Genomic DNA, 27,224 nt, shown 5'->3' with positions numbered 1-27,224 from the left:
GTGGCCCCTGGTCAAGACCTTCCTGCCAGATGGAGCGGACAAGGTGTGCTCTGCGCCTGCGCACTACTAGTCTGTCTGGCACTTTTCCTGTGACGCGACGAGCTTACTGTCAAAAAGGAAAAGGGCATCCTTCAGACAAATCCGGAACAGAACAATCTAAATAAAACTATCTAAATTAGTATCCACTTCCTTAAGTTGAGCGCATTTCCCCTGTGTAGGTAAGCCTTTTTGCTTTTCCCCTGTTTGTTTAGCTAGCTTGGAGGTACTACTAGCCAGCTATGTTAGCTCGCGCTAGCATCCGAGCAAGCTGTTTATGTGGCTAGGTTGCCTTGCCAGAAGAACATTTTTACATAAATGTGATAACGGTAATAAAACTATTCTTTAAAAGCGGGATAACGCAGTTATTCTTCACTTCCTTGTCAAATTCGCTTTTCAGTTTGCTACCCGTTGTATTGGTGTTAAAAACTTGTTAGGAAGTATCTATCCACCAAGACGCAGGACTTAGTGAGAGCTTTTAGCCTGGTTCTGACAGTATGTACGTGGACTGACAGACAGACGGATTTCTAACACCTCAACCGCATTTTCCTTTGCTGGTGCCACATGGGCCTCTCCAATGTAAAAACAATCATCTATTATGGAACTGTCCATATGGCATAGCTTTCTACATTTTCCCGAAATATCAATTTATCTGAGAAGAAAAGTTGTGTTGAATTACGTTGGCCATAGAAGCAACCAGCAGCCTACTATTCAATGTTGCTTATCTATTTCACTGTTTCAAGACATGGTCATAAGCAGAGCTTATGTTACATCATTTAAAAATAAATAAATATATAGGCAGCACATATGCACTTTGATATCATATTTGTGCAGGTTTTTAGAGACATTCAACCAGACATACAATAGGTCTACCTGAATGCAATCAGATAGTGGGTTGTTAATCAGCATGCATTGTGTAGACAGCTCCTCTTCTCCTCAGCCTAAGGGTCTTCTGATAGCCTACATTGCTTGTTTTGGTTCTGTTATCTAGTCTGTTTGAGATGAAATGTGGTTTGCCTTTGCCCTGGGGAGAATAGCTAGACTATCATTTGTGTTTGTTTTGCTTTCATGAGCTGGAGAGAACAGTGACAGTCTTTCTCCTTGGCTGGTCTCCACAGGGCTGATCGTAGTGGACATGGATGCCCCTCTTCCTATTTAACCAGCCCAGCCTGCCCTCCTTCACACTGCCCCAGCCTGAATGAATGGAGATGAGACATTGCGGACTCATCAGCAGCATTGCTTAGCATGAACATCCACACACTGGGCGACTCTCTGGGCCCTAGCCTAGCGGTGCGTATGAGCGGAGCCGCTGGTGGCTGGAGCAGTCTCTCTCTGAAGCCAGTGCCTATCGGGTGGATCCCCTCTCTGTTCCAAACCATGGTCCCTACGGGATACACCAAGCTCCAGGAGGAGCGTGGTCTGGCCATGGTCGACCTGGGGCCCAAACCTGATGGGAACGGATACCGGCCCGACCCCACTCACCTGGAGGTGCGCCGGCACTCGGACCGGGTAGCGAGGACATCCGTTAGCCTGTCAGACGGTGGGGATGTGCGGTACTCTGAGACTGAGCCCATGCTCCCTGAGGGGACGCTCTCAGGGGAGGAGGGTGATGACGAGGAGAATGAGGAAGAGGAGAGTCAGAGGCCCCCCACACGGAACATGCCCAAGGAGTCGCCCCTGGCCATGGCGCTGCAGATCGTGGTGCCTTTCCTGCTGGCTGGGTTCGGCACGGTGTCGGCAGGGATGGTGCTGGACATAGTACAGGTGAGACTGGGATGGGGGATGGTAGAACATAGGTCCTGTTGAGACTGGGGAGTAGGCTAGTGCATGTGAAGTTCAATTAGGTAGAGGAGATGGATTTGGCACAGTTTAAATCAATTGGTTTGTATTGTTTACTTATGACTTCATTTCCTGTGTAGTCCAGAGTAAATGGCTGTAAGAGCTTTCAAGGAAGGTGATAAAGGGATATCTGTCTATTGATATTACATTGTTAAAGGGATTCTCATAGCCACTCAGCCAATACTAGTAGGGATAGGCTACTAGGAAGGAACCTACGACTGGATGCTATGGCAGTTCGCCTTATTTACTTCTCGATATAACATTTGAATGGGGACAACTTTCTAATTCAGACAAGCTGACAATGAACAAATGGTAAGCTCCCATCTGCTCTGTACTAGCCAGTAGCCAACATCTAATATCTATCGTCTAATATCGCTGTCTCGTCTCCTCTCGTTCTCTCTCTCCCACTCTTCCTCTCTTTCTTCCTTCTTCCTCACTTTCTCTCTCCTCTCACCCAGCACTGGGATGCCTTTAAGTACATTACAGAGATCTTCATCCTGGTTCCGGCTCTGCTGGGCCTGAAGGGCAACCTGGAGATGACCCTCGCATCCAGACTATCCACCGCGGTAAGACACACACACACACAGGAAGGTGCTAGAGAGCGTGCTATGGAGTAGACGTGCTTTGCTAGTGCTCCGCTCAATTCTGAAACAAATTCATATTTATCTTAACCTCTCACAACCTATAACTTCAAACATTGTCTGGCAATATGACAAAGAGAAAAGGCACCAAGAAAGGGGGAGCTAAACAAGATAATTTGAATGAGATAGACAACGAACCAATTTCAACATCGTCGACCCACAAGGAGTTAGCTGAAAATGCTAGCTCCCAAGAGTTCCCCACAGAACCTGCTCAAAGTGACCTGCTGGCTGCTATAAACTCACTAAGCAAGAAGGTGGACACAAGGTCAGCTGATATCTCAGAGTATTGGGACTTTGACTGAAACTGTGAAGGCAGCTAAGGGCAGGGTGCATGAGGTTGAGCAGACGACAGTCGATCACGAGGCCAGGCTACAGGATTTTTTTTTTTTTTACCTTTATTTAACTAGGCAAGTCAGTTAAGAACAAATTCTTATTTTCAATGACGGCCTAGGAACAGTGGGTTAACTGCCTTGTTCAGGGGCAGAATGACAGATATGTACCATGTCAGCTCGGGGATTCGATCTTGGAGCCTTTCGGTTACTAACCACTAGGCTACGCTGCCATAGAGAAACAGTGCACAATGTTCAAAAATGACAACAAAACCCTGAAAGCCTGATTGGAAATGCTCGAGTCGCATTCAAGACACCAGAACATCTGAATATTTGGCATCCAGGAGGACACCGAGAAAGGAAACCCACTGAATTTGTCTCTGAGCTGATACCGGCATTGCTGGGGAGTGAACACTTGAAAACGGCCATCCTGATCGACTGCGCACACAGATCACAGGCAACGAAGCCGGCCAAGGGCGCGCCACCAAGGCCATTCATTGTACGGCTGCACTATCCCCAAACCAGGGATCTCATCCTCAAGCTGGCTAGTCAAAAGTTCCCCCTTAACTACAACGGAGCCAGGGTGTCTTTCTACCCAGATCTTACTTTGGAGGTGAGGAACCAACTGAAAGAGTATGATGAGTTACGCAACAAATGCAGGGCGGCCAACATCCGATATGGATTCCTCTTCCCAGCCCAGTTTAAGGTGACAGTCGAGGGATCAACACGTACGTTTGACAACCCAAAAGAGGCCGATCTGTTCTTGTCAAGCGAGCTCCTTGACTGAGGATACAAAACGTCTGTGCCAACCGGCTAAATGGCCAGGAATGTGTTTGAATTTCCTGCCTATGTCTTTTCGATCAGAAGATCAGAAATTGGGACTTAAATGATGGGTGAGATGTTATGGCTTATATAGCATTGTTTAGCCTATCATGTCACTCACCCCCTAACGTGAGAGTTAAGTGTTATTTAATATTAGTTTATATGCGGAGCGTCTATAGACGACGAGTTAGTTCAAGCTGTATGTCTAGACACCCTAAGGTTTGTGTGTTAGTCAAGGAGTGCTTCGTTTGGGGAAGTCACTCGGTAAAGGGACGGGAGGGGGGATGGAGTCTGTGTTTTATGTTCACATTTAGTACAGGTGGCATGACAAGCTCCCGCACGGTGGGACGTTTTTCTTTGGGGTTTTGTATGACAGCAACAATTTGCTCTAAAATAAGAAATGCCACATAGTGACCGAGCACAGAGTAGACCTGGTGGAATAAAGATAGTCAACTGGAACTGTAATAGCTCGTTTCACGACATGACCTAAGCCAAGGTTTTTTCTCATCTTAAATCACTGGGCGCTGACATAGTGCTTCTTCAAGAAACTCATATTAAACACTCGGCTCAGGCCTATCGGTCAGATATACCAGTCTAATTTTGATGCCAAAGCAAGAGGGGTAGCAATCCTGATAAGAAAAAACATTCCTTTTGTTTACTCATCCTCGATTTCAGATCCTAATGGTCAGTATATTATTGTGGCTGGTACACTGAATTCGAAACCAATAACCTTGGTCAGTTTATATGGACCCAACTTCGATGATCCATTATTTGTTCAAAGGGTATTTAAGGTCATACCAAATATCTCAGATACAAGTGTTATTTTTGGAGGTGACTTTAACTGTACGTTAGATCCTCTTTTAGATAAACAGCTATCAAGGTCACTTCAACAATCAAACTCCAGTGTCTGTCCAAATACATTGATGACAAACCTTAACATTGTCGCTATTTGGACACTGACCCAACAGATAGAATATTCCCTTTCTTTTCGTCAGTTCATAAATCATATTCCAGAATTGACTTTTTTGTTGGACTCCAAACAAATTTCAGCAGCTGCTTCGGTAACCTATCACCCTATTCTAATTACGGACCACTCTCCTCTGTCCACGGTGCTGAAACTCGACAATATGTCGACAGGTCGGCGACTGTGGCGCTTAGATGCATACTTGTTGAAAGATGAGGCTTTTTGTCAGTATTTGAAGGAGCAGATTGCCTTTTTCCTCGGAGCTAACGACACGGGGGATGTTGACGACTCCACCCTTTGGGAATCTCTAAAGTCTGTGATTAGAGGTTACATTATTTCTTATACATCAGAGAGGAAGAAATGCGCCAATACTAGGCTGGGAGAAATTGAGATTTAGGGGAACAGGAGAATGTTTTTAGGACGAATTCGTCGAATGCAGTCCTTGAGAAGATCACAAAGTTGAAATATGAATACAATACCATCCTTTCGAAACGGGTGGGCCCTTTACTTGCTAGAACGCAACAAAGTTATTTTGAACTGGGTGACAAACCACATAAATTATTAGCAAGACAGCTAAGGCATGTAAAGGCATCTAGAGCTATTCACAAAATAAAAGACAAGAAGGGTAAAATAGTAACAGATCCGCAGGATATTAATAAAAGCTTTGCACAGTTTTACTCAGAGCTATATCAATCAAAATGCGATGCTACTGGTCCACAAACTATGGAACGCTTTCTCACTGAATGTGAACTTCCTAAACTAGACAGGGGGCAGCTGCTGTACTCGATGCTGGGATAACTTTACAGGAAATGAACACAGCGAGAGCATAATTTCCAAACAGCAAGGCCCCTGGGCCCAATGGATATGTAATAGAATTCAATAAGTACTGCACCAGTCTAGCTCCACTTATGTTGCGAATGTTTAAACAATCCAAAGAAAATGCCAAACTCCCGCAAACACTGTATGAGGCTTCAATAGCACTGATCTTGAAAAAAGATAGAGATTCCATGGAGATGTCGTCTTATCGCCCCGTGTCGTTACTCCCCATAGAAAATAAGGTGTTGACAAAGATAATGGCAAACCGATTGAAAAAATATATTTCTGACATAATACACCCTGACCAGACAGGTTTTATCAGCAGGTAGCCTAGTGGTTATAGCGTTGGACTTGTAACCGAAAGGTTGCAAAATCGAATCCCCGATCTGACAAGGTAAAAAAATCTGTCGTTCTGCCCCTGAACAAGGCAGTTAACCCACTGTTCCTAGGCCTTAACTTACTTGCCTAGTTAAATAAAGGTAAAAATAAAATCCCGGGCCGATTGAGCAGGCCTCCAGTCAACGTTCCTCACTCCCTGCACTTGTTAATAGTCCAGCATATGTGGAAAAAGCCACTTATGACTCTAACCCAGTCATTTGTCATACTCTTAGGATCTGGAAACAGATTAGGTATTTTCTTAACATACCCACTGTATACATTGACAGCCCGATTTGCTTAGCTCATGCTTTCCACCCTGCATTGGATGATATGGTGTTTTCACAGTGGAGGGAGAAGGCTCACAACAATTGGTAACTTATATATTGATGGTCAGTTAGCTTCATTTCAACAATTACAGGGTAAGTTTAACATGCCAACAACATTTTTTTCAGATACCTCCAAATCAGGAATTTCTTAAGGTCACATATCCCACAGTGTGGTGTTAAGACAAATAATCCTACATTGGATAGCCTGATCCTTGTCAAACCCCATTCAAAAGGGTCGGTCTCTAGACTGTATGATGTGCTACAGGCCCACATAGAGGTATCCACAGACACTATTAAAAGGGCTTGGGAACAAGAACTTGGTTCAGAAATCTCAGATGAGGACTAGGTAGAAGCTCTCAGGAATATAAACCACAGTTCAGTGAATGCCAGACACAATCTTGTACAGTTTAAGGTGATACACAGGTTCCATTACTCAAAAGTGTATTTCTATTTCTGTCTCCCGCTCCCGTCTTACACATACACTGTCTCGCACACCATTACACTCTGGTTCTGCCGTCTTCCTTCCTCGCTTTTTTTCCTCCCTCTCTTTCTCCCCCTATTCAAATGATCTGGGGTCTGAGAAGTTGATGAAGTGATGGGACAGAATGCTCTCTTTGTTCAGTTTGGCCCATTCCACCCCTCTTTCCTCACAGATACACATTCACATTCTGTTCGGTCTCACACAGAGAAACTCAGTGTTGTGTTTCACTTGTTCCCTCATCTCACTCCCTGTTCACTGAACTAGAAACTGCTAAGCTCTGCATACTTTTGCTAAGTGAATATGAACAGTCACAGACCTTCCCATCTGAAACAATGCACTCAATTGAACATTGTGTTTAGTTTGTAATCTGATTATCGGTTCCTGCAAACTGTTCAAAGTAGTTATTAATCATTTTTTTGGGCAGGTTATTTGAGTAGGAAATTCAAGTGAATATTGAATGATTTGAGTTGCTCATTGTGGTCTGTCACTGTGCAGGTGAATGTGGGGAAGATGGACTCTCCCATAGAGAAGTGGAATCTGATCATAGGAAACCTGGCGCTAAAACAGGTAAACACACACACACACTGTCAGCCTCATAGCGAGTAGCAATGTTTTTTGCCACTGAGCAAATTTCAGCACAAACTTGAACATTGTGAAAATGTTGTACAACTTCCAGCATGTGTTTAATGTGAACACTGAGGCTGTACCCACTTTAAGTTAATTATAACAGTGGCCAAGTAAGCTGCTATGGATATTTGATCTACTAGTGGCCTACCATAAACTATGGAGAAAATGCACCCATAACATTTTATCTTGGAAATAGCTGTTCTATCATTCAGCCTACAGTAGCAGGCAATGTGTGATGTTCAATGTAGGCCTACATTCCATGAGACTTTTGAAAAAACTTGCAGGGCTTGGCATTAAACTGTTTATCCACTTGTCCGTCTGAAAGCGATGTGACTGAAAATGTTGCTTGATGCAAGAAACCACTTTACAAAATAAATAAAATGTATTATTATTCTCATGCCATTATTACAGAGAATCAGACAAATTATGCTACCCTCTGCCTATTGGCTACTTAGCTTATTCAAGCCTGTCTCAAAATACAACACTGCCCCTTTAAGACAACAAAAAGCTTTTCAAAGAAGTCTAGAAATGTACATGTTTTGTGCTCTTGTAGGAAGCAATCACAATTCTATTGCTGACTACAAATTATAACTGGGCTAATAACTCATTAACTAGTAAAGGAAATTAACAGAATGTGCATGTGGCTACATGCAACTCTCGCTTTGATCTCAAAACAAGCGCATCTACTCATGACTGCTCATACTGTAAACACTGTCCAGTTCAAAGTAATTGGGACAGATCCATATGGCAATGGTCTATTTGCATATAGGCCCACTGCAGCTCTATGCTGCACAGGTCTGTGTAGAGTACGGACTGAGTCGTGCGTGTCAATGCAATAGAATCCTACTCCAATGCGTTCTGCCTACAACAAAATGTGTTGCTTAGTTTGTTTTGTTTCGGTATGCTACATTGAAAGTGGTTAATATTGTGTTGACTCGATCACAATTGCCACAGTAAAGGGAAACGTTGATCTTTTCTTAACATGACATAACAAATGTTAGCCTATGCAACATTAACCAATTATTAAAGGTACTGTAGCAATGAGGTTTGTGCAGTAAGCTTTAGGTCCAATACATTATCACCGCATATTGGCTTTGCTTGAATTACCCTGCCAATGCATTGTTGTTCAGGCCAAATATCCCTCCACTGACCGTGACCAAAAATGGAGAACGTCTACCAGCTGATAACAAACTCGAGTCGCCCCGTATTATTTCTGCCACATGCACACATTCATGTTGTTACTCCTATGAACAGAGAAAGTGAAATATTCCTGGATTTTAAAAAAGACCCAAGCCGCTAATAATAACAGCAACGCAAGCCTATAGGATTCACTTTCCTACTCATTCATTACTGCTGCAGTGCTTGTTGCAGCGCTGAGTGGAAATAGGAAGAACGTGCATTTTATGGCTTATAAAAGTGTTGAATACAAAGTTGACAGAGCTGAGAAAGAATTTTAACATGAATTCACTCATAAAAACAGCAGCTCTTTGCTGTATTTGTTGAGTCTCTCTCTAGTCATGGTTTTAAACGTTTTGAAATCTCACAGTATCAACTTTTCTGTAGCTTTCTTTAATACCTGCTACGTTACTGCAGACACAGTCTTCTGAGCCATCTGATTGGCCAGCGGGAGGCCTATAGTGCACTTGATTTGCTCTCCAGGCCCGCCAGACACATGAAATGGTGCAAAATGGCAACAGTTCACCTACCTGGCGAGCAGGGCAGCTGAATCGGGTTCACCTACCGCCAACAGCCCGAGACCAAAATAAATAAAAATAGGAACTTTAGGCTTTATTGTTTTTATAGTGTTTTTGTTTTACAGAAATCTTTGGCAATCAACTAGGAATGCCTGGGTGAACACTGCTCTAGAAAGTTGAGTAAAGTGCAATCTCATGCTTCTCACAGTGAGCTAATATTTGTTCTGTGTGACAGTCCCGGGGGAGCTGCGCGCCCGTGTTCGTCTTAGAGGGATCATTGGCGAGCGGTGTTGAATTTGTGCCCTTATCTCCCGCTCTGTCTATCTGCGTAGTATGTGTACTTCTGGTTAGTACTTGTGGTAATTATTGACTGAGTGACAGTGTTCAAGCACACAGTGTTAAATGGCCGCTTGAGGAAGTGTCTTCAATGTTGATAGTGTATCATATAATAGGAAAACATTGTTAGAAAAACAGGTTGATGTTATTCCTGTTAACCCTGCCCCCACACCTCTCCCTTTCTCTCATTCCCTATATTCCTTCTCCCTCTGTCATCCTCTCTCTCTCTCTTTCTAGGTACAGGCTACAGTAGTAGGCTTCCTGGCAGCTGTGGCGGCAGTGGTTCTGGGTTGGATCCCAGAGGGGAAGTTCCAGATGAATCATGCTGTGCTGCTCTGCTCTGCCAGCGTGGCCACTGCCTTCATAGCCTCTATGCTGCAGGGTACAGACACACGCACCCACAAATAGATAAGGACACACACGTACTCTGATATGGAATGTGCGTAGTCAGACAATCAAACAGTCAAAGCCCAACATATTATCACCTACTGCTGATGGGTCTCATGCTATAAATTAGTAACAAACACACACGTGGAAGGTTGAGGTTTGTGCAGGCATGTCGCCCTGACCTCTGTACCGTCTGAACCCCAGGCTTCATCATGGTGGGAGTGATCGTGGGCTCCAAGAAGACGGGCATCAACCCCGACAACGTGGCTACGCCCATCGCCGCCAGCTTCGGTGACCTCATCACCCTGGCCATCCTGGCCTGGATCAGCCAGGGACTCTACAACTGCCTGGGTAAGAGGAGGAGGATTTGGACTGGATATTTCCAGATGGAAATAAGACACAAAACCAGTCAACAATTTTTTTACCCTCTATATTGAGTTCACAATCCTTCACTTCATCCTTCCTCTGTTTGTCTTTTATTTCCTCTTGAAAAAGGTGAATAAATAAATCTGTCCAACAGTGTAAAGAAACGGTCCGTTTGGAATCAGACTGCATCGTTCAACCACTAGATGGCACTCGTATGCTTTCTTTTTTTGTGTCATTACTGGTAAATCATCAGAACAGACCATATCTTTCTCTCCCTCTCTTTCCCTCTCCATCTCCCGCTCCATAGTCCATATTTAATATGTGCCATGCCCAGCCTCACACATGCTTCCTCGTGTTACATTACCCAACACAGAGGGGACCAGCAAGCGTTTCCCTTGGAAAGTGTATTTTACTAACCTTGACGTGTCTTGAGCCCTATGAAACAAGAATTCATCACCAGACCAGAGACTCAAAATCTATGAAAGGCTACAGTAAAACCTCTGAGATAATTTAATAGAGGAGTTATTCATATTTTCATACCAGCGCAGGAAATCTGTCTGGCCTTGCCTGGTGGTGTAGGACAGGCTGTGTTCCAAACGGCACTCTATTCCCTACGGGCCCTGGTCAAAAGTAGTGCACTACGTAGAGAATAGGGTACCATTTGGGATGTTGCCACTGAGGACAGTGTCTCTGTTGTAAGGGCCTGCCGTTTCCGTCCCGTCCGCTGTGTTCTGCCTAATTGGACTAATGTGCAGTTTACTCACAGCTAAAGTTAATAATTTTAACCTTATGGTGTACAGAGATATCCAGGAGACTATATATATATATTACTGGCCTTGTGTGTGTGTGTGTGTGTGTGTGTGTGTAATATATATATATATATATATATATATATATATATATATATATATATATATATATACATATATATATATATATACATATATATATATATATATATATATATATATATATATATATATATATATATATATATATATATATATATATATATACATACACACACACACCTACTTTGGCTACTCCAAACATTTATTTTAAGACCTAAATCTGAAAAGTGGTGAGGGAATGGTGAACCACAGTGACACCCAGAGTCAAGCCTAATCCCAGGGACTGGTGGGTATACCTGTGTCATCGTGACTGGGACTATTACCCAATTCTACCCACTGACTACATAGAGCTCCCTTCTCTGGGTTTTACATCTGTCTTCAGGGGGTTGATGATGAGGGCCATTAAGTGTGGAATGGGATCATGGTGAGATAAACATCTGGTAAGGAGAGGGGGATGATGGAGTTAAATATCTCACTACTAGGCACTAAGCAGGTGTTTCCCCTTCTCTATTCTCCAACATGACTCTGATTTAGTGCTGTCATAATCATTTAGATTTTGGCCAAATATTAAGTGTATGCGCATGCAAATTTCAGTATAAAGTAGACCCCTCCAAGGATGGTGTCTTGCTAGTGAGTGATGATCTGTTTCTCAGGTCTTTAAGTTAGATGTCCTGTTCTGTAGCTACTGTACTGAGTCATACAAATACAGTACTTCTCCTTTGGTTTGTTATGAATCTCTGTTGTTTTCTTGCTCCCTGCTCTGTGTCACGCTGTCTTTCCTGGGGAGAGGAGGGACAGTGTCTCCCCCCTGCTCTGTCAATCCTCATGCAGCTCAAGCTGATAAATGGTGTTTGTTGTTTTGTTGTTGTAACTCCCACCAGTTGTTTCACCCTGGGGATTACATCTGTTTTTAATTCTCCCCTTTCCTCTTTGCCTCTTGTCTGTCTGCCTTCATGTACATATCTACCTCTGCACATTGATCTGGTACTCCCTGTATATAGCTCTATTCTTGTATATAGCTCTATTCTTGTATATAGCTCTATTCTTGTATATAGCTCTATTCTTGTATATAGCTCTATTCTTGTATATAGCTCTATTCCATCTTGTCTCATGTATTTTATTCCTTTTGTGTTAGTTTTAAATTCTGCATCGTTGGGAAATGTTCTTAAGCAAGCTTTTCACTGTAAAAGTCTGCACCAGTTGTATTCGGCGCATGTGATGAATACAATATGATTTGTCTCTCTCACTCTGTCTGCCTCTGTAGACTCTCACCCGTACGCGTCGTCCCTGGTGTGTGCCTTCTTCCTGTCTCTGACTCCAGTGTGGATGGTGATCTCCTCCAAACACCCGGCCAGCCGCACCCTGCTCTACTCCGGCTGGGAGCCTGTCATCACTGCCATGGTCATCAGCAGGTGTGTGTGGATGCACTCACTGTCATAGAGAAATAGACTATTGTACATTCACGTGATGAGAATAATGGCACATTTAATGTGTGAATGTTCTGTGCTCTGCAGTATCGGAGGTCTCATCTTGGACAAAACAGTGTCTGACCCGAACCTGGCTGGCATCGTGGTGTACACCCCTGTCATTAACGGTGAGAGGAAATATCACTGACTGATTAAAGACACACTGTGTGGGTTTACAATGTGACTGACACACTGTGTGGGTTTACAATGTGACTGACACACTGTGTGGGTTTACAATGTGACTGACACACTGTGAACCCACACAGTGTGTCAGTCACACTGTGAACCCACACAGTGTGACTGACACACTGTGTGGGTTCACAGTGTGACTGACACACTGTGTGGGTTTACAGTGTGACTTACAATGTGCACCAATTTGACTGAATTTACATTCAAACTTCATAGTTAGTAAAATAGTGAGTAATGGACTAAACACAAACGTCTGTCTCTATATCACTGCTACTGTCACCCTCCTCCCATCCTTACCGGGGGACCGTTGCCAAGGCTGTTGCTGGCATTTTGACAACCGGAGATCAGCTTTTAATTAAACATTGTTAATGAGAGACATTTAACTCGATGGAAGACGACTGTGTGCCTCTAATTGATGTTACTGCTGAGATGTCAACAAATCAGGAAATGGCTGGGTGATCTGGGAAGTGTGTGTGTGTGTGTCAGGGTGTGTAGGGGGACCACACAGACAAATGATTCTGGGGCTGTAAATGGAGGTTTCATCACCAGCCCTGTAACTATCTGTGATTTACAACACATAGTGGTTACTGTCCTATAGGGAGGAGGAGATGACTAGACTGAGCCTTTGATGCTTTCACTCTGAACATGCACAGTTCCTCTCTTCAAAACTAGAGACAGAATATAAGAAGAGAGATGAGTGAAGCTGGGATAAATGAGGGATGGAAAGGAGACTGGAATGGGAGAAAGGAAAATGGAGAGTGAGATGGTATGTGGAGAGGCAGGCAGACAGTCCGTCTGTTGTCCCAGAGCTACTCCGATGGGGCGGGAGATAGTGGGAGACGGGACCCCCTGTAGTCTACCCCCACCCCTCCTCTCCCGCCGTGAGACCCAGTGACCCAAATTACAGCAGCTAGCCCCCCTGCTGAGGTGGAACAACCATACTCCCCAGACCTCTGGAGGAGAGGGAGAAGAGGGAATGAGTGGTGGCCTGGAGATGGATGAGAGGTGCAATGAGAGTGGGGGATGTGGTGGAATGAGAAGGGGGGGTGATTAGACAGGGAGGAGTGTGAGAGATGAAGAGTGGGGAGAGAGGCGTGAGGAGGGTGGGGAGTTCTATTTAGCCGCGACGTGGAGAAATTAAATGTCAGTGGAGAGACGGAGAGGCAGCAAAGATTGGATTAAGTGGCCATAATCTCCGGGCAGCAGAGGTCTGTCCTCATTTAGGCCTGCCTTATCAGGATAACAAGCACAGGTGGGGAGATAAGCCCAGCTACCCCAAAATATACCCCTCTCTAAAACACAACCCCAAACTCTCTTTCTGTCCCTTTCTGTCTCACTAACCACAGCCTCTCTCATCTCCTCCTCTACTTTCTGTCAGTGTTGTCTGTCTCACTAACCACAGCCTCTCTCATCTCCTCTACTTTCTGTCAGTGTTGTCTGTCTCACTAACCACAGCCTCTCTCATCTCCTCTACTTTCTGTCAGTGTTGTCTGTCTCACTAACCACAGCCTCTCTCTCCTCTACTTTCTGTCAGTGTTGTCTGTCTCACTAACCACAGCCTCTCTCATCTCCTCTACTTTCTGTCAGTGTTGTCTGTCTGACTAACCACAGCCTCTCTCATCTCCTCTACTTTCTGTCAGTGTTGTCTGTCTCACTGACCACAGCCTGTCTCATCTCCTCTACTTTCTGTCAGTGTTGTCTGTCTCACTAACCACAGCCTCTCTCATCTCCTCTACTTTCTGTCAGTGTTGTCTGTCTCACTGACCACAGCCTCTCTCATCTCCTCTACTTTCTGTCAGTGTTGTCTGTCTCACTAACCACAGCCTCTCTCATCTCCTCTACTTTCTGTCAGTGTTGTCTGTCTCACTAACCACAGCCTCTCTCATCTCCTCTACTTTCTGTCAGTGTTGTCTGTCTCACTAACCACAGCCTCTCTCATCTCCTCTACTTTCTGTCAGTGTTGTCTGTCTGACTAACCACAGCCTCTCTCATCTCCTCTACTTTCTGTCAGTGTTGTCTGTCTCACTGACCACAGCCTCTCTCATCTCCTCCTCTACTTTCTGTCAGTGTTGTCTGTCTCACTAACCACAGCCTCTCTCATCTCCTCCTCTACTTTCTGTCAGTGTTGTCTGTCTCACTAACCACAGCCTCTCTCATCTCCTCTACTTTCTGTCAGTGTTGTCTGTCTCACTAACCACAGCCTCTCTCATCTCCTCCTCTACTTTCTGTCAGTGTTGTCTGTCTCACTAATCACAGCCTCTCTCATCTCCTCTACTTTCTGTCAGTGTTGTCTGTCTCACTAATCACAGCCTCTCTCATCTCCTCTACTTTCTGTCAGTGTTGTCTGTCTCACTAACCACAGCCTCTCTCATCTCCTCTACTTTCTGTCAGTGTTGTCTGTCTCACTGACCACAGCCTCTCTCATCTCCTCCTCTACTTTCTGTCAGTGTTGTCTGTCTCACTGACCACAGCCTCTCTCATCTCCTCCTCTACTTTCTGTCAGTGTTGTCTGTCTCACTAACCACAGCCTCTCTCATCTCCTCCTCTACTTTCTGTCAGTGTTGTCTGTCTCACTAACCACAGCCTCTCTCATCTCCTCCTCTACTTTCTGTCAGTGTTGTCTGTCTCACTAACCACAGCCTCTCTCATCTCCTCTACTTTCTGTCAGTGTTGTCTGTCTCACTAACCACAGCCTCTCTCATCTCCTCTACTTTCTGTCAGTGTTGTCTGTCTCACTAACCACAGCCTCTCTCATCTCCTCTACTTTCTGTCAGTGTTGTCTGTCTCACTAATCACAGCCTCTCTCATCTCCTCCTCTACTTTCTGTCAGTGTTGTCTGTCTCACTAACCACAGCCTCTCTCATCTCCTCTACTTTCTGTCAGTGTTGTCTGTCTCACCAACCACAGCCTCTCTCTCCTCTACTTTCTGTCAGTGTTGTCTGTCTCACTAACCACAGCCTCTCTCATCTCCTCTACTTTCTGTCAGTGTTGTCTGTCTCACTGACCACAGCCTCTCTCATCTCCTCTACTTTCTGTCAGTGTTGTCTGTCTCACTGACCACAGCCTCTCTCATCTCCTCCTCTACTTTCTGTCAGTGTTGTCTGTCTCACTAACCACAGCCTCTCTCATCTCCTCCTCTACTTTCTGTCAGTGTTGTCTGTCTCACTAACCACAGCCTCTCTCATCTCCTCCTCTACTTTCTGTCAGTGTTGTCTGTCTCACTGACAACAGCGCCTCTCATCTCCTCCTCTACTTTCTGTCAGTGTTGTCTGTCTCACTGACCACAGCCTCTCTCATCTCCTCTACTTTCTGTCAGTGTTGTCTGTCTCACTGACAACAGCGCCTCTCATCTCCTCCTCTACTTTCTGTCAGTGTTGTCTGTCTCATACACTATTTTGGGTTGGAGTGGTTGTCTGGTCTGCCCACCTGGATGCTGTGAGTGTTTCTACATTTCCTGTGCTGCGTGGCTAGACTACTCTGAGTCACATGACTGACTGTGTGTGTGGATATAAATTGCCTTGTCCTGCTGTTGTCATGAGCAATGTTCCTCTGCTTGATACAAATTACAATCTATATGAGGAAGCTGAGCAGAATTAGATGGGGCACGCTGTCAGTCTTTCTCCCCCCTTTCTCCTTTTTATCTCTTTTCCCCTACTTTCCCTGTCTTTGTCTATCCCCACTTCTCTTGTTTCTCCCCTTCTTTCTTTCTCTCTCTTTCTCTCTCTTTCTCTCTCGTGCTCTCTCGCGCTCTCTCGCTCTCTCTCGCTCTCTCTCTCATATATATATTTCCCACACAGTAATATGTATTCATTATGTCTCAAACTGTGGCAAAGCATCACTGCTGTCTCATGCTCCTTCTGTTTGAGAAGGCCAGGCTGACGTGTTGAGCAATGTACTGCGATACAACACAACCTGGCTGCATTCCAAACCAAAACACACACCCTTCCCTCTGTCCTAATGGATCTGGAAGTACTTGATATGTGAAAGTAATATGATAGAAACTATAGTACATCCCTGCTCTTTGGAGGGAGAGGTTGCGTTACCTCAGATCTGTGACTGGAAGGCATCAACTGTTTAGGGAAGGATACAAATCTGGGTCCTGGCATTTCTCTCTAACCCTCACTTCCGTTCTATACTCAGCTGCCTCCAGTCAGCTCCAGCCCTAAGCCTGCCTGTTCTGTCTATTCTCCAGGTATTGGGGGGAACCTGGTAGCCATCCAGTCTAGCCGTATCTCCACTCACCTGCACTTCCACAGTGCTCCTGGGGAGGTACCAGAGGAAGCCAAAGGCTGCTACTACCCATGCCGCACCTTCTGTGGCACAGGTAAAGCACCTAAAAAATACTCACCTAAACTGTGGAAATGTGATCTGTTTTAAACAGGGCATCCTACAGGACAGATTGCTTAACATATGGATATTTCTCCCCCTCTTCAAGTCCCTCTCGCTGTGATTTTAAGACATAAATTGTAGGTGCTGCAGAAGGTGTACTCCATAATTATCCCCAGTCAGTGTTTAGGCTGACAGATACACAGGTTAGGAACCGTCTCAGCATCTGTTCTAATGTTGGACACAGTTACAACTCCTCTCGTCTCTCTCTCTCAGGAGCCAATCACCGTTCGGCCCAGGTGCTGCTCCTATTGGTGCTCCCGGGTCACCTGATCTTCCTGTACACCATCCACCTGATGAAGAGCGGCCACACCACCCTGACGCCTATCTTCATGACCGTCTACCTGGCTGCCGCCCTCTTACAGGTCAGGTGTGTGTGTGTGTGTGTGTGTGTGTGTGTGTGTGTGTGTGTGTGTGTGTGTGTGTGTGTGTGTGAGATCAGGTGGTAGGGGATTGTTCCTTTGCAAACTACCCATAGTCTGCAAATTCTTTTTCCAACTGTGACCTTCATCTGAGCTTGAGAATTTACTGGCTGACATGACTTTCTATTAAAAGCTGTTATTTTGCGAGACATCGCTATTATTGTGACACTATCAAAAGCGAGCTGTGTTCAGAGACCCTTTTTCACTCTGCTTTCAAAATGCTTAAAGATAAATGAACCACACGCATGATGAACGTCAACTTGAGATGAGAGTGCTCCTTACTAAGTGACATTTGGAGGAAAGTCAGGTACGGCAGGTAGTCTAGCGGTTAAGCGCATTGGGCCAGTAACCGAAACATTGCTGGTTTGAATCCCCTATTTAATTATTTATTTATTTATTTCACCTTTATTTAACCAGGTAGGCAAGTTGAGAACAAGTTCTCATTTACAATTGCGACCCAATTGCGACCCTAGCCCGACTAGGTGAAAAATCTGTCGACGTGCCCTTGAGCAAGGTACTTAACCCTAATTGCTCCTGTAGATCGCTCTGGATAAGAGCGTCTGCTAAAGGACTAAAATGTAAATGTAGAAATGTGTGAATCCTAAGCATTCCTAAAGCTCTGTGGTTTTATCCCTGAAGAAGTCTGACTTGTGTGTGTTTTACCGCTTTGATGGCATTAGGATCGATTATGGAAGCAAAGGCTCAGAATGTGAATTGGTGCTTATACTATCTGGAATGTGTGGTATTTTCTAGGTGCGCATTTGCTCTCTGCAAAATTCATTTGGTGGTACCGTAACCAGAAAGGGTTGGGAACCACTGTTTTAGAGTGTTCAGCCGCGTGTAAATGTGTTCGCTCTGTACCTTTAAGAGAAGCAATAAGCAAACCACACTTTGCTGAAGTGGAAGTAAAGTGAATAGACTTGTATCAGGAACTGAAACCCTACTCCTCGTCAGAAGTCTTGCTACACAACTACGCTGCGTTCGATCTCTGTGAGCATTTTATTAATCTAGGAATCTTAATAACAGTCAACATCAACACAGGTGAGTAAAAAAAAAAACATTTACCTGGACAAGTAGTAGCATTAAACTTCATACCGTAGCATGATCACTTGTTAAACATGTCTGCCTTTAAAACGGGCTGGTACCTTTTTTTTCAAATATTTAAATACAAAAGATTGGTTAGAATCATGTCTGGCTTGCTTGACAACTCTGAATCCTTATTGACTTGGTTATTTTTAATATAGAGAGCCAACTGAGTCCAGGAAATGTTTTATGGTTTCACCTTTGGTCTCTGTCTAGATATGGCCTCCTCCAGCAGTCTCCTGTCTGAAGAGCAGTTCCTGTGCTCTATCTGTCTGGATGTGTTCACTGAGCCTGTCTCTACTCCATGTGGACACAACTTCTGCAAGGCCTGTATCAGTGTATACTGGGATAGCAATGACCTGTGCCAGTGTCCATTATGTAAGGAGATTTTCTACAGAAAACCTGAGCTTCGTGTCAACACAACGTTCAGAGAGGTTGTAGAGAATTTAAAGAAGATGAGAGTCAGAGGGAAAGATGAGTCCCCTGCCAAGCCTGGAGAAGTGTCCTGTGACTTCTGCACTGGGATGAAGGTCAAGGCCCTGAAGTCCTGTCTGGTGTGTCAGACCTCTTACTGTGAGACTCACCTGGAGCCTCATCAGAGAGTCCCAGCCTTAAAGAGACACAAGCTGATCAACCCTGTGGAGAACCTGGAAGACAGGATGTGTAAGAAGCATGACAGACCTCTAGAGCTGTTCTGTAGGACTGACCAGACTTGTGTGTGTCAATTCTGTACTGAGTCAGACCACAAGACTCATGACTCTGTCCCTCTCGAGGAAGAGTGTGGAGAGAGGAAGGTTCAGCTGAGGATGACTGAGGCAGAAATGCAGCAGATGATCCAGGAGAGATTGAAGAAGGTTAAGGAGATCAAACATTCAGTAGATCTCAGCATGAGAGAAGCAGAGAGAGAGATATCAGACAGTGTACAGGTCTTCACTGATCTGGTTCGCTCCATTGAGAGAAGTCAGGCTGAGCTCATTGAGATGATTGAGGAGAAGCAGAAAGCAGCAGAGAGGCAGGCTGAAGGGATCATTAAAGAGCTGGAGCAGGAAATCATTGAGCTACAGAGGAGAAGCACTGAACTGGAGCAGCTCTCACACACTGAGGACCACCTCCACCTCCTACAGAGCTGTACATCCCTCTGCACCCCTCCACACACCAAGGACTGGTCTGAGATCAGTGTTCACAGTGATATGTGTGTGGGGACTGTGAGGAGAGCTGTGTCTCTAGTGGAGGAGACCATTATGAGTGAAGTGAAGAAGTTGTGTGATGCTGAGTTGAAGAGGATACAGCAGTATGCAGTGGATGTGACTCTGAACCCTGATACAGCACATCCCTACCTCATCATGTCTGAGGATGGGAAACAAGTGAGACATGGAAACACAAAACAGGATCTCCCTGACTACCCAGAGAGGTTCAATTATGTTGTCTGTGTCTTGGGAAAGGAGGGCTTGTCCTCAGGGAGATTTTACTGTGAGGTGATGGTTAAAGGAAAGACTAAGTGGGATTTAGGAGTGGTCAGAGAGTCCATCAACAGGAAGGGGGAAATCATAGTGAGTGCTGAGAATGGATACTGGACTCTGTGCCTGAGGAATGGAGCATACAAGGTTCGTGCTAAACCCAGTGCCCCCCTCTCCCTGAGAGACAAGCCCCAGAAGGTGGGGGTGTTTGTGGATTATGAGGAGGGTCAGGTCTCCTTTTATGATGTGGAGGCCAGGTCTCATATCTACTCTTTCACTGGCTGTACCTTCACTGAGAAACTCTATCCATTCTTCAGTCCCTGTTTTAATGATGGTGGTGAAAACTCTGCCCCTCTGATCATCTCTCCTGTCAATGACAGACTGAGTTTATCCTTAAAGAATAGTTGATGGCCGTTCTTTGGAGGAGACTGTGGTGTCATATGAATGTCACAAATGGTTGTCTATGTCCTTATACTCCTTTATGATATCTAGTCTCTCTTTGTTATGAAAAATCCAAGCAGTAAACATATCCCCACTCCTAAAAAGTTGTAATAAATAATTCCTTAATAAAATGCTTATAGAAAAGGGTTTCTAGGGGATTTATTTCCCATATTTATATGTAATGCCATAGCCTCCCTCTTTCAGAAGGGACAATGAGGAATTCTCTCATTTTATGAATGATATTGATATGAATCCTTTAAAGTAGCTTAAATCAGGGGAACTTGATCCTTGGTCTGGGTTTGTGGTCTCCCATTGTGCTAGTGGTAAGTCCTCGCATTGCTTTGTATGTCTTTACTACTTGTGTCAGAGATGTCTTTGTGCAAAAGGGAGAGGTGTGACCTGGTAGTCCTGGGAGGAGACTTGAAAGAAGGTGCATAGGCTTCACAAAGGAGGGTGTTGGAACTATTCACCTCATTTTCAAACGTTGCTATGGGCACAGCCAAACAACGGAAGTGAAGGCTTTGGCTTCTGCTTTACTTCCCACCTCGGTGGGTGACAAACTTGCCAGAGTAAATTATTTTAAGGAGTCAATTTAGAGCATAAAAGTCAAGTAGGCCTAAACGAGTATAAGTGTAATGTCATATTTATTTAATTCTTGTTCGCTAACATTAGCTAGGCCTACTAGTTCTGTTGTAATAACGTTAGTTGTGTCTGAGTTAAGGGCCATCAACTAAGCCGATAACTATAGGCTACAGTACAGTGCATTCGGAAAGTATACAGACCCCTTGACTTTTTCCACATTTTGTTACATTACAGCCTTATTCCTAAATGGATTAAATAGTTTTTTCCCCTCATCGATCTACACACAATATCCCATACATTTTGCAAATGTATTACAAATACAAAACTGAAATATAACTTTTACGTAAGTACTCAGTACTTTGTTGAAGCATCTTTGGCATTGATTACAGCTTTGAGTCTTCTTGGGTTTGAGGCTACAAGCTTGGCACACCTGTATTTGGGGAGTTTCTCCCATTCTTCTCTGCAGATCTTCTAAATTTCTGTCAGGTTGGATGGGGAGCATCGCTGCACAGCTATTTTCAGGTCTCTTCAGAGATGTTCGATTGGGTTCAAGTCCGGGGCTCTGGCTGGGTCCCTCAAGGACATTCAGAGACTTGTCCCGAAGCCACTCCTGCGTTGTCTTGGCTGTGTGCTTAGGGTAGTTGTCCTGTTAGACTGGGGTGATGGTTCCCCTTCTGAGGTCCTGAGTGCTCTGGAGCAGGTTTTCATCAAGGATCTCTCTGTACTTTGCTCCGTTCATCTTTCCCTCAATCCTGACTTTTCTTCCAGTCCCTGCTGCTGAAAAACATCCCTACAGCATGATGCTGATCTAGGTGGATCCAAATTTCTTTGATATAAGAATGATGGAGGGCATTGTGTTCTTGGGGGACCTTCAATGCTGCAGACATTTTTTGTTACCCTTCCCCAGAACTGTGCCTCGACACAATCCTGTGTCGGAGTTCCACGGACAATTACTTCGACCTCATGGTTTGGTTTTTTCTCTGACATGCACTGTCAACTGTGAGACCTTATACAGACAGGTGTGTGCCTTTCCAAATCATGTCCAATCAATTGAATTTACCACAGGTGGAATCCAATCAAATTGTAGAAACATCTCAAGGATGTTCAATGAAAACAGGATGCACCTGAGCTCAATTTCGAGTCTCATTGCAAAGGGTCTGAATACTTATGTAAAGGTTTTTCATTTTTTTATTTGTAATACATTTGCAAACATTTCCAAACACCAGTTTTTAGATTAGTCTTTGATGGGGTATTGTGTGTACATTTTGCATGCAAAAAATTATAATATTTAATAAATTTTAGAATAAGGCTGTAATGTGGAAAAAGGCGTGTACCACAGACGTGTACTACTTGGTGCATTAAGTTTGTTGGAACCTCTCAGCTGATTAATAAAGAATGATTCATTTAAGATTGACTTCAGGTGTCCCTGGTGGTAATTTCCACGACACAAGCTAAACACGTCATTTCAAATGTTAGTGTGTAATTGAGATGAGACAGAGGAGCATCATGACCTTCACCATTGTCTTACTGAGAGACCTGTTGGGGGGGCTCCCGAGTGGCGCAGCGGTCTAAGTCACTGCATCTCAGTGCAAGAGTCGTCACTACAGTCCCTGGTTCGAATCCAGGCCGTGATTGGGAGTCCCATAGGCCGGCGGGGAAGGCCGTCATTGTAAATAAGAATTTGTTCTTAACTGACTTGCCTAGTTAAATAAATTTGAGTCAGAATCTATTTCTGTGGACCCATCTCCTCATTTCTTACCATGTCCTAATCGGGTCAAAGTTCTGTACCAGAAGTGCTGCTAATTTTACCAGGCCGGTCCATTAAGAACAAATTCTTATTTACAATGACGGCACGGCAAGAGGCCTCCTGTGGGTCAGGGATTAAAATAAAAAGTAAGACAAGACAGACAACACAGATGGAAGACACTTGAAGGGAGACCTATGGCAACAACACAACTTGGCACAAACCTTAAGGGCAGAAAACAGCACGAAGTACAGAGAAGGCAGAGACCAAGCACATCACACAAAACAGCTACAAATGTCTGAGTGGCCAAAACTGTCCAGTTTAAGTGTTTTGCAGATTGTTCCAGTCGCTAGCTGCAGCGAACTGAAAAGAGGAGCGTCCCAGGGATGTTAGCTTTGAGGACCTTTAACAGAATGTGACTGGAAAATCAGGTGTTGTATGTAGAGGATGAGGGTTGCAGAAGGTATCTTAGATAGGGGGAGTGAGGCCTAAGAGGGTTTCATAAATGATCATCAAGCAGTGGATCTTGCGTTGGGTATGTAGAGATGGCCAGTTAACAGAGGAGTATAGAGAGCAGTGATGTGTCCTATAAGGAGCATTTGTGGCAAATCTGATGGCCGAATGGTAAAGAACATCTAGCCGCTCGAGCACCGTTACTGGCCGATCTGTATACTATGTCTCCGTAATCTAGCATGGGCAGGATGGTAATCTGAATCAGGGTTAGTTTGTCATATGGGGTGAAGGGGGAGCGACTACGATACAGAAAACCAAGATGTAACCTTAGCCTGCAACCTGGTTATATGCTCTGAGAAGGACAAAGTACTGTCTAGTCACAATTGGCTCGTGTGAAAAGGGATGGCAGGGAGAAAGAGGTATTAGATAGGTATGTTTCTGTTGTTGCTTATTAATTATTCTGGCATTTCACATCAGTTTTCCAAGCAAATATATTCAAAGCACACACTTGAAAACAAACTCATTTAAAGACACTCGCTTTAGACCAAACGCATTCAAAGCGTTTCCTGTGTAAATCTTTTTCATTAGAAAGATGGAGACAATGGGCTGATGCAGGATCCCATCCAGCCGCAGGACATGAAACGGTGTCTGGTTCCATTCTGGAGAGTTGTCTCCTCTGCTCTCTTCTCTGCATTGATTAGACCGCTCTAGTTAATACTGTTATGGTGGAAGGGGAGGTTGGACGTCGTTCTCTCTGCTCGCCTGTCTGTTGATTGTCTCCTAAAACGTATTTAGACAACGCAATTTGGGTTTGGGGAGAGTTTTTAAACTCTTCTGTTGATTGTCTGTGTCGTGTGGGTGTGTCGAAGGGGTATTTGGTGGACAGTGACACTCAATAAAAGGACAGAGGGGAAATAAGATTGAACTTGATAGGCCGAGACAAGGAGAGAGGGCCTTAATAGAAAGAGGAAGTGTTTGATTCACTGCTCTGTCACAAGGAGTAAAGTCAGTGTTATTTCAGGCTACCTACTTTTCACGCTACACACTGTGTGACGAGGCAAATAGACTTTGTCGTGTGACCCTTGGGGGTTTCCATATTTAACGCGTTCTGCATAGAGACAGACATTTCAAAGCCATCATTCTTAGAATCCTAGATGGACCGAGGAATTCAGACACACCTATGAAACGCACACCGTTACAAATAATTCCCTCTTTATCCCAAGACATGGTTGGCATATGCTTCTTGTGATTTTGGTATTTGAAATGATCCATTTCCCTATAATGTATTTGCTGCCGGTAACATTCGATTTCTCCTTGTTTTCCTTTACACATGGTTATCAGTCGAATGCTTAGTTGTATTTCTTAAAGTATAGCTGTCATACTGCGTCTCTGTCTCTGGTCGGGCTAATTGCAGTGGGCAGCGTTTCAAGCTCTTTGTTTGTTGGACAGTGAAACAGGAATAACACCATACACTGGCAGACTGTTTCTTTTCTCTGAAACACAATGGCCCAGCGCTCATCTCCATGCTCTCGCTTCTCTCTCTCATTTCTCTATCTCTCTCTCTCTTTTTTTTTTTATTCCTCGGCTCAGTTTTCTTTGTTTCCATGGTGTTTCTTAGAAAATGTCTGTAAAGAGGTGTGTAATGTGGCTTTTTGGCAATTTCTCTCCCTCGCTTCAACTTCTCGGTGGGACGCCTCTATGCTTTGTGAATCATGTGCGTATGTGTGCATCTGTTTATATTGGGGGTGTGATGTCTTACAATCAGGAATAGCTTACATTGATTTACACGTGTGATGGTAATTGTGTTGCTGTGTGATAGGTCTTTAAGCAAACTAACTTTAAGCTATCAGCGATCTCTCATTCCCTCTCCCTCCCTTTTATTATTACTGGTTTCTCTTGTACAGATTTACATTATGCAAAGTCATTCTGTATATTAAACTCTCTCTCTCTCTGTTTGTGTCTCTCAGGTGTTCCTGTTGCTGTGTATAGCAGACTGGATGGTGTACTCTATGTGGCGTAGTGGTAAAGACCCAGACAGTTTCTCCATCCCCTACCTGACCGCTCTGGGCGACCTCCTGGGCACCGCCCTACTGGCCCTCAGCTTCCAATTCCTGTGGTACATCGGCGACCAGGACAGCGACGTGGGTGACTGAGATGACCCCTGATCCCTGGCGGAGGGGTCACGCCCGTGCCTCTACCCCGACCCAAAACCCCTACCCCTTCTCCTCTTATGCCTTGCGGGGTTGTTGCCGTTGAGGCAGTTTGCCTCGCTCAGCTATTGGTTGCTGGAACAATCCTCTGCCTCTTCTATTGTGCAGAGTAGCACTTAACAATATGCTAATTGAGCCAATGAGGAGCTACAGATGTTCATTTGGAAGAAAAAAAAAAGAATATTATTTGGAAAGACATTTCTATGCATCTGGTTCCTTTTTTCCATTCAACCAATGACACTGCATTCTAAAAATCATATGCTTCTTACAGTGCAATTTATTAAGAGATTTGACCGTTGTTGTTTCGTTGCAACAAGTCACTTATATCCGGTGGACACTGCAAATTTAGCTGGAAGTCTTCAGTTAGTGAGATCAACGGGCTGCAGTGTTTAGTCCTGACAGAGGGGAGATACAAGGTGGAGAAAGGCCAGGTTACAGGAGGTACACAGCTCTGGCCCTGGACAGCTGGGGCCAGGGTTTGCAGGGTTAGTCACTGGATCAGGTGTTTTAGAGCTGGGATGGAACAAAAGCCTGCACACTATGTTGTTACAGACTAGTATTGCCTTCCCCTGGTCCCAAGCTTCATACAGTCTATACTAGAGCACTGAGTCTACTCTCAGCCCAGACGATATGCATCTCACTCTCTGTGGATGCACTTCATAAAGTCTCTCATTAAGGTCAGTCACAGATTGAACCTCAGTTGTTTATCTGTGTGGGGTTTCATGTGGCCATCTGTACCCGTAGCTTTGTTTTGCATGATCACAAGGTAGGACAAATAGAATTGGGGACAGCAGCCTGATCGTGACAGTTAACGGTACTCAAAGGAATATACCTGCTATTTTTATACCTCTCGAGGGACTTGATTCTTTGCTCTCTCTCTCTCTCGCTCTCTATCTATCTATAATGGGGGTCCAGTCACACAGAGTAGGTACTATTGTGGCGTTTTGCAGTCAGGTCCCGCACTATCATGTGGTTTTGACCGTGGACGTTTCCACGCCACGCACTCTGTTTACACGTATGTACGTATGTTCACTACGGTGGCTCTCTGCCGTTGATATTCCAATGAAATGTGCCTGCGGAGATTCACAGGGTGATGAGATGTTATTCTTTCTGATGCCATATTCCTTTAGTTTTCTGTTGGAGCTGTTGTTGTTTTCTAAGCTCAAATAATGTGCTATTAAAAGGCTTTGTTGTTTTCATATTCGCAATCTGTTCTCGGAAACGGATGACGAATTACCATTTTGTGACTCATAAATGTTTAATAAATAACCTGCCTTCAAATGCGTGATTATCCTGAGTGAAGATTTGCCAGTCCCTCAGAGAGGTTAATTGGATGTTGTAGTATTAGTGATTGTTCAGTCAAAGCTCTTGTCTAAAGAGGTTTAGGAGGAAATGCCTGTGGACAGGGAAGGACAAGATCAGCTCCGATTCAGACAAATCCGTGTATACCGACACTCTCTGCAGTGTAGCAATGTTATGATTGAAGTGTTACACTGTGGTAGAAATGTATTGTGTCATCTTTGGATGCCCTCAGGACATCACTGGACAATCACTGTCTCTATCTCCTCCAGTCTCCATGGTAACACCAGTGTGGTATTTTACCTTTCATGCCCTCCACACGATGAACACGTGAACACACACACACACACACACACACACACACACACACACACACTCCTGTCTTTCTTCCCTCTTCCTGTCACTGCTTCCTTCTTATGATGTATCTCATTCCCTCACTACTTCTCTCATTCCCTTACTCTCTCTCTAACCATTCTTTCTCAGAGCTCTCTCTTTCAGATGTGAGAGACCTGCGAGGTGGGGACAGCACCCACAGAGATGTGTTAACATTACGTGCTGGTGTGTGAAGTTAGGATATCTTGGCTATGTCACCTCCAGGC

General features: G+C 44.4%; 2 protein-coding genes across 3 annotated transcripts; both read left to right on the top strand.

Annotated features, from left to right (window-relative positions):
• The first annotated feature begins 46 nt into the window (after positions 1 to 46).
• Positions 47 to 26,607, top strand: LOC115180280 (solute carrier family 41 member 2). Of its 2 annotated transcripts, none has more exons than XM_029742245.1 (11): positions 47 to 214; positions 1,155 to 1,800; positions 2,334 to 2,441; positions 7,128 to 7,199; positions 9,527 to 9,671; positions 9,881 to 10,027; positions 12,158 to 12,305; positions 12,408 to 12,487; positions 16,741 to 16,872; positions 17,151 to 17,299; positions 25,084 to 26,607. In XM_029742245.1, exons 2-11 carry the CDS (start codon positions 1,282 to 1,284, stop codon positions 25,267 to 25,269), a joined length of 1,686 nt encoding a protein of 561 aa, XP_029598105.1. In that variant the 5' UTR covers positions 47 to 214; positions 1,155 to 1,281; the 3' UTR covers positions 25,270 to 26,607. The 2 variants fall into 2 exon arrangements, with proteins under 2 accessions (XP_029598105.1, XP_029598104.1); XM_029742244.1 differs by having other exon boundaries at positions 47 to 218.
• LOC115180281 (E3 ubiquitin-protein ligase TRIM21-like) lies at positions 18,095 to 20,481 on the top strand. Its single transcript, XM_029742246.1, has 2 exons — positions 18,095 to 18,397; positions 18,656 to 20,481. The coding sequence occupies exon 2, from the start codon at positions 18,658 to 18,660 to the stop codon at positions 20,302 to 20,304; it is 1,647 nt and encodes a 548-aa protein (XP_029598106.1). The 5' UTR covers positions 18,095 to 18,397; positions 18,656 to 18,657; the 3' UTR covers positions 20,305 to 20,481.
• Positions 26,608 to 27,224: the final 617 nt, after the last annotated feature.

This window comes from Salmo trutta, chromosome 40 (genome assembly GCF_901001165.1).
Source record: "Salmo trutta chromosome 40, fSalTru1.1, whole genome shotgun sequence".
Taxonomy (NCBI): Eukaryota; Metazoa; Chordata; class Actinopteri; order Salmoniformes; family Salmonidae; genus Salmo; species Salmo trutta.
The sequence above is the reverse complement of the archived record's forward strand: the minus strand, read 5'-3'. Positions and strand labels throughout refer to the sequence as shown.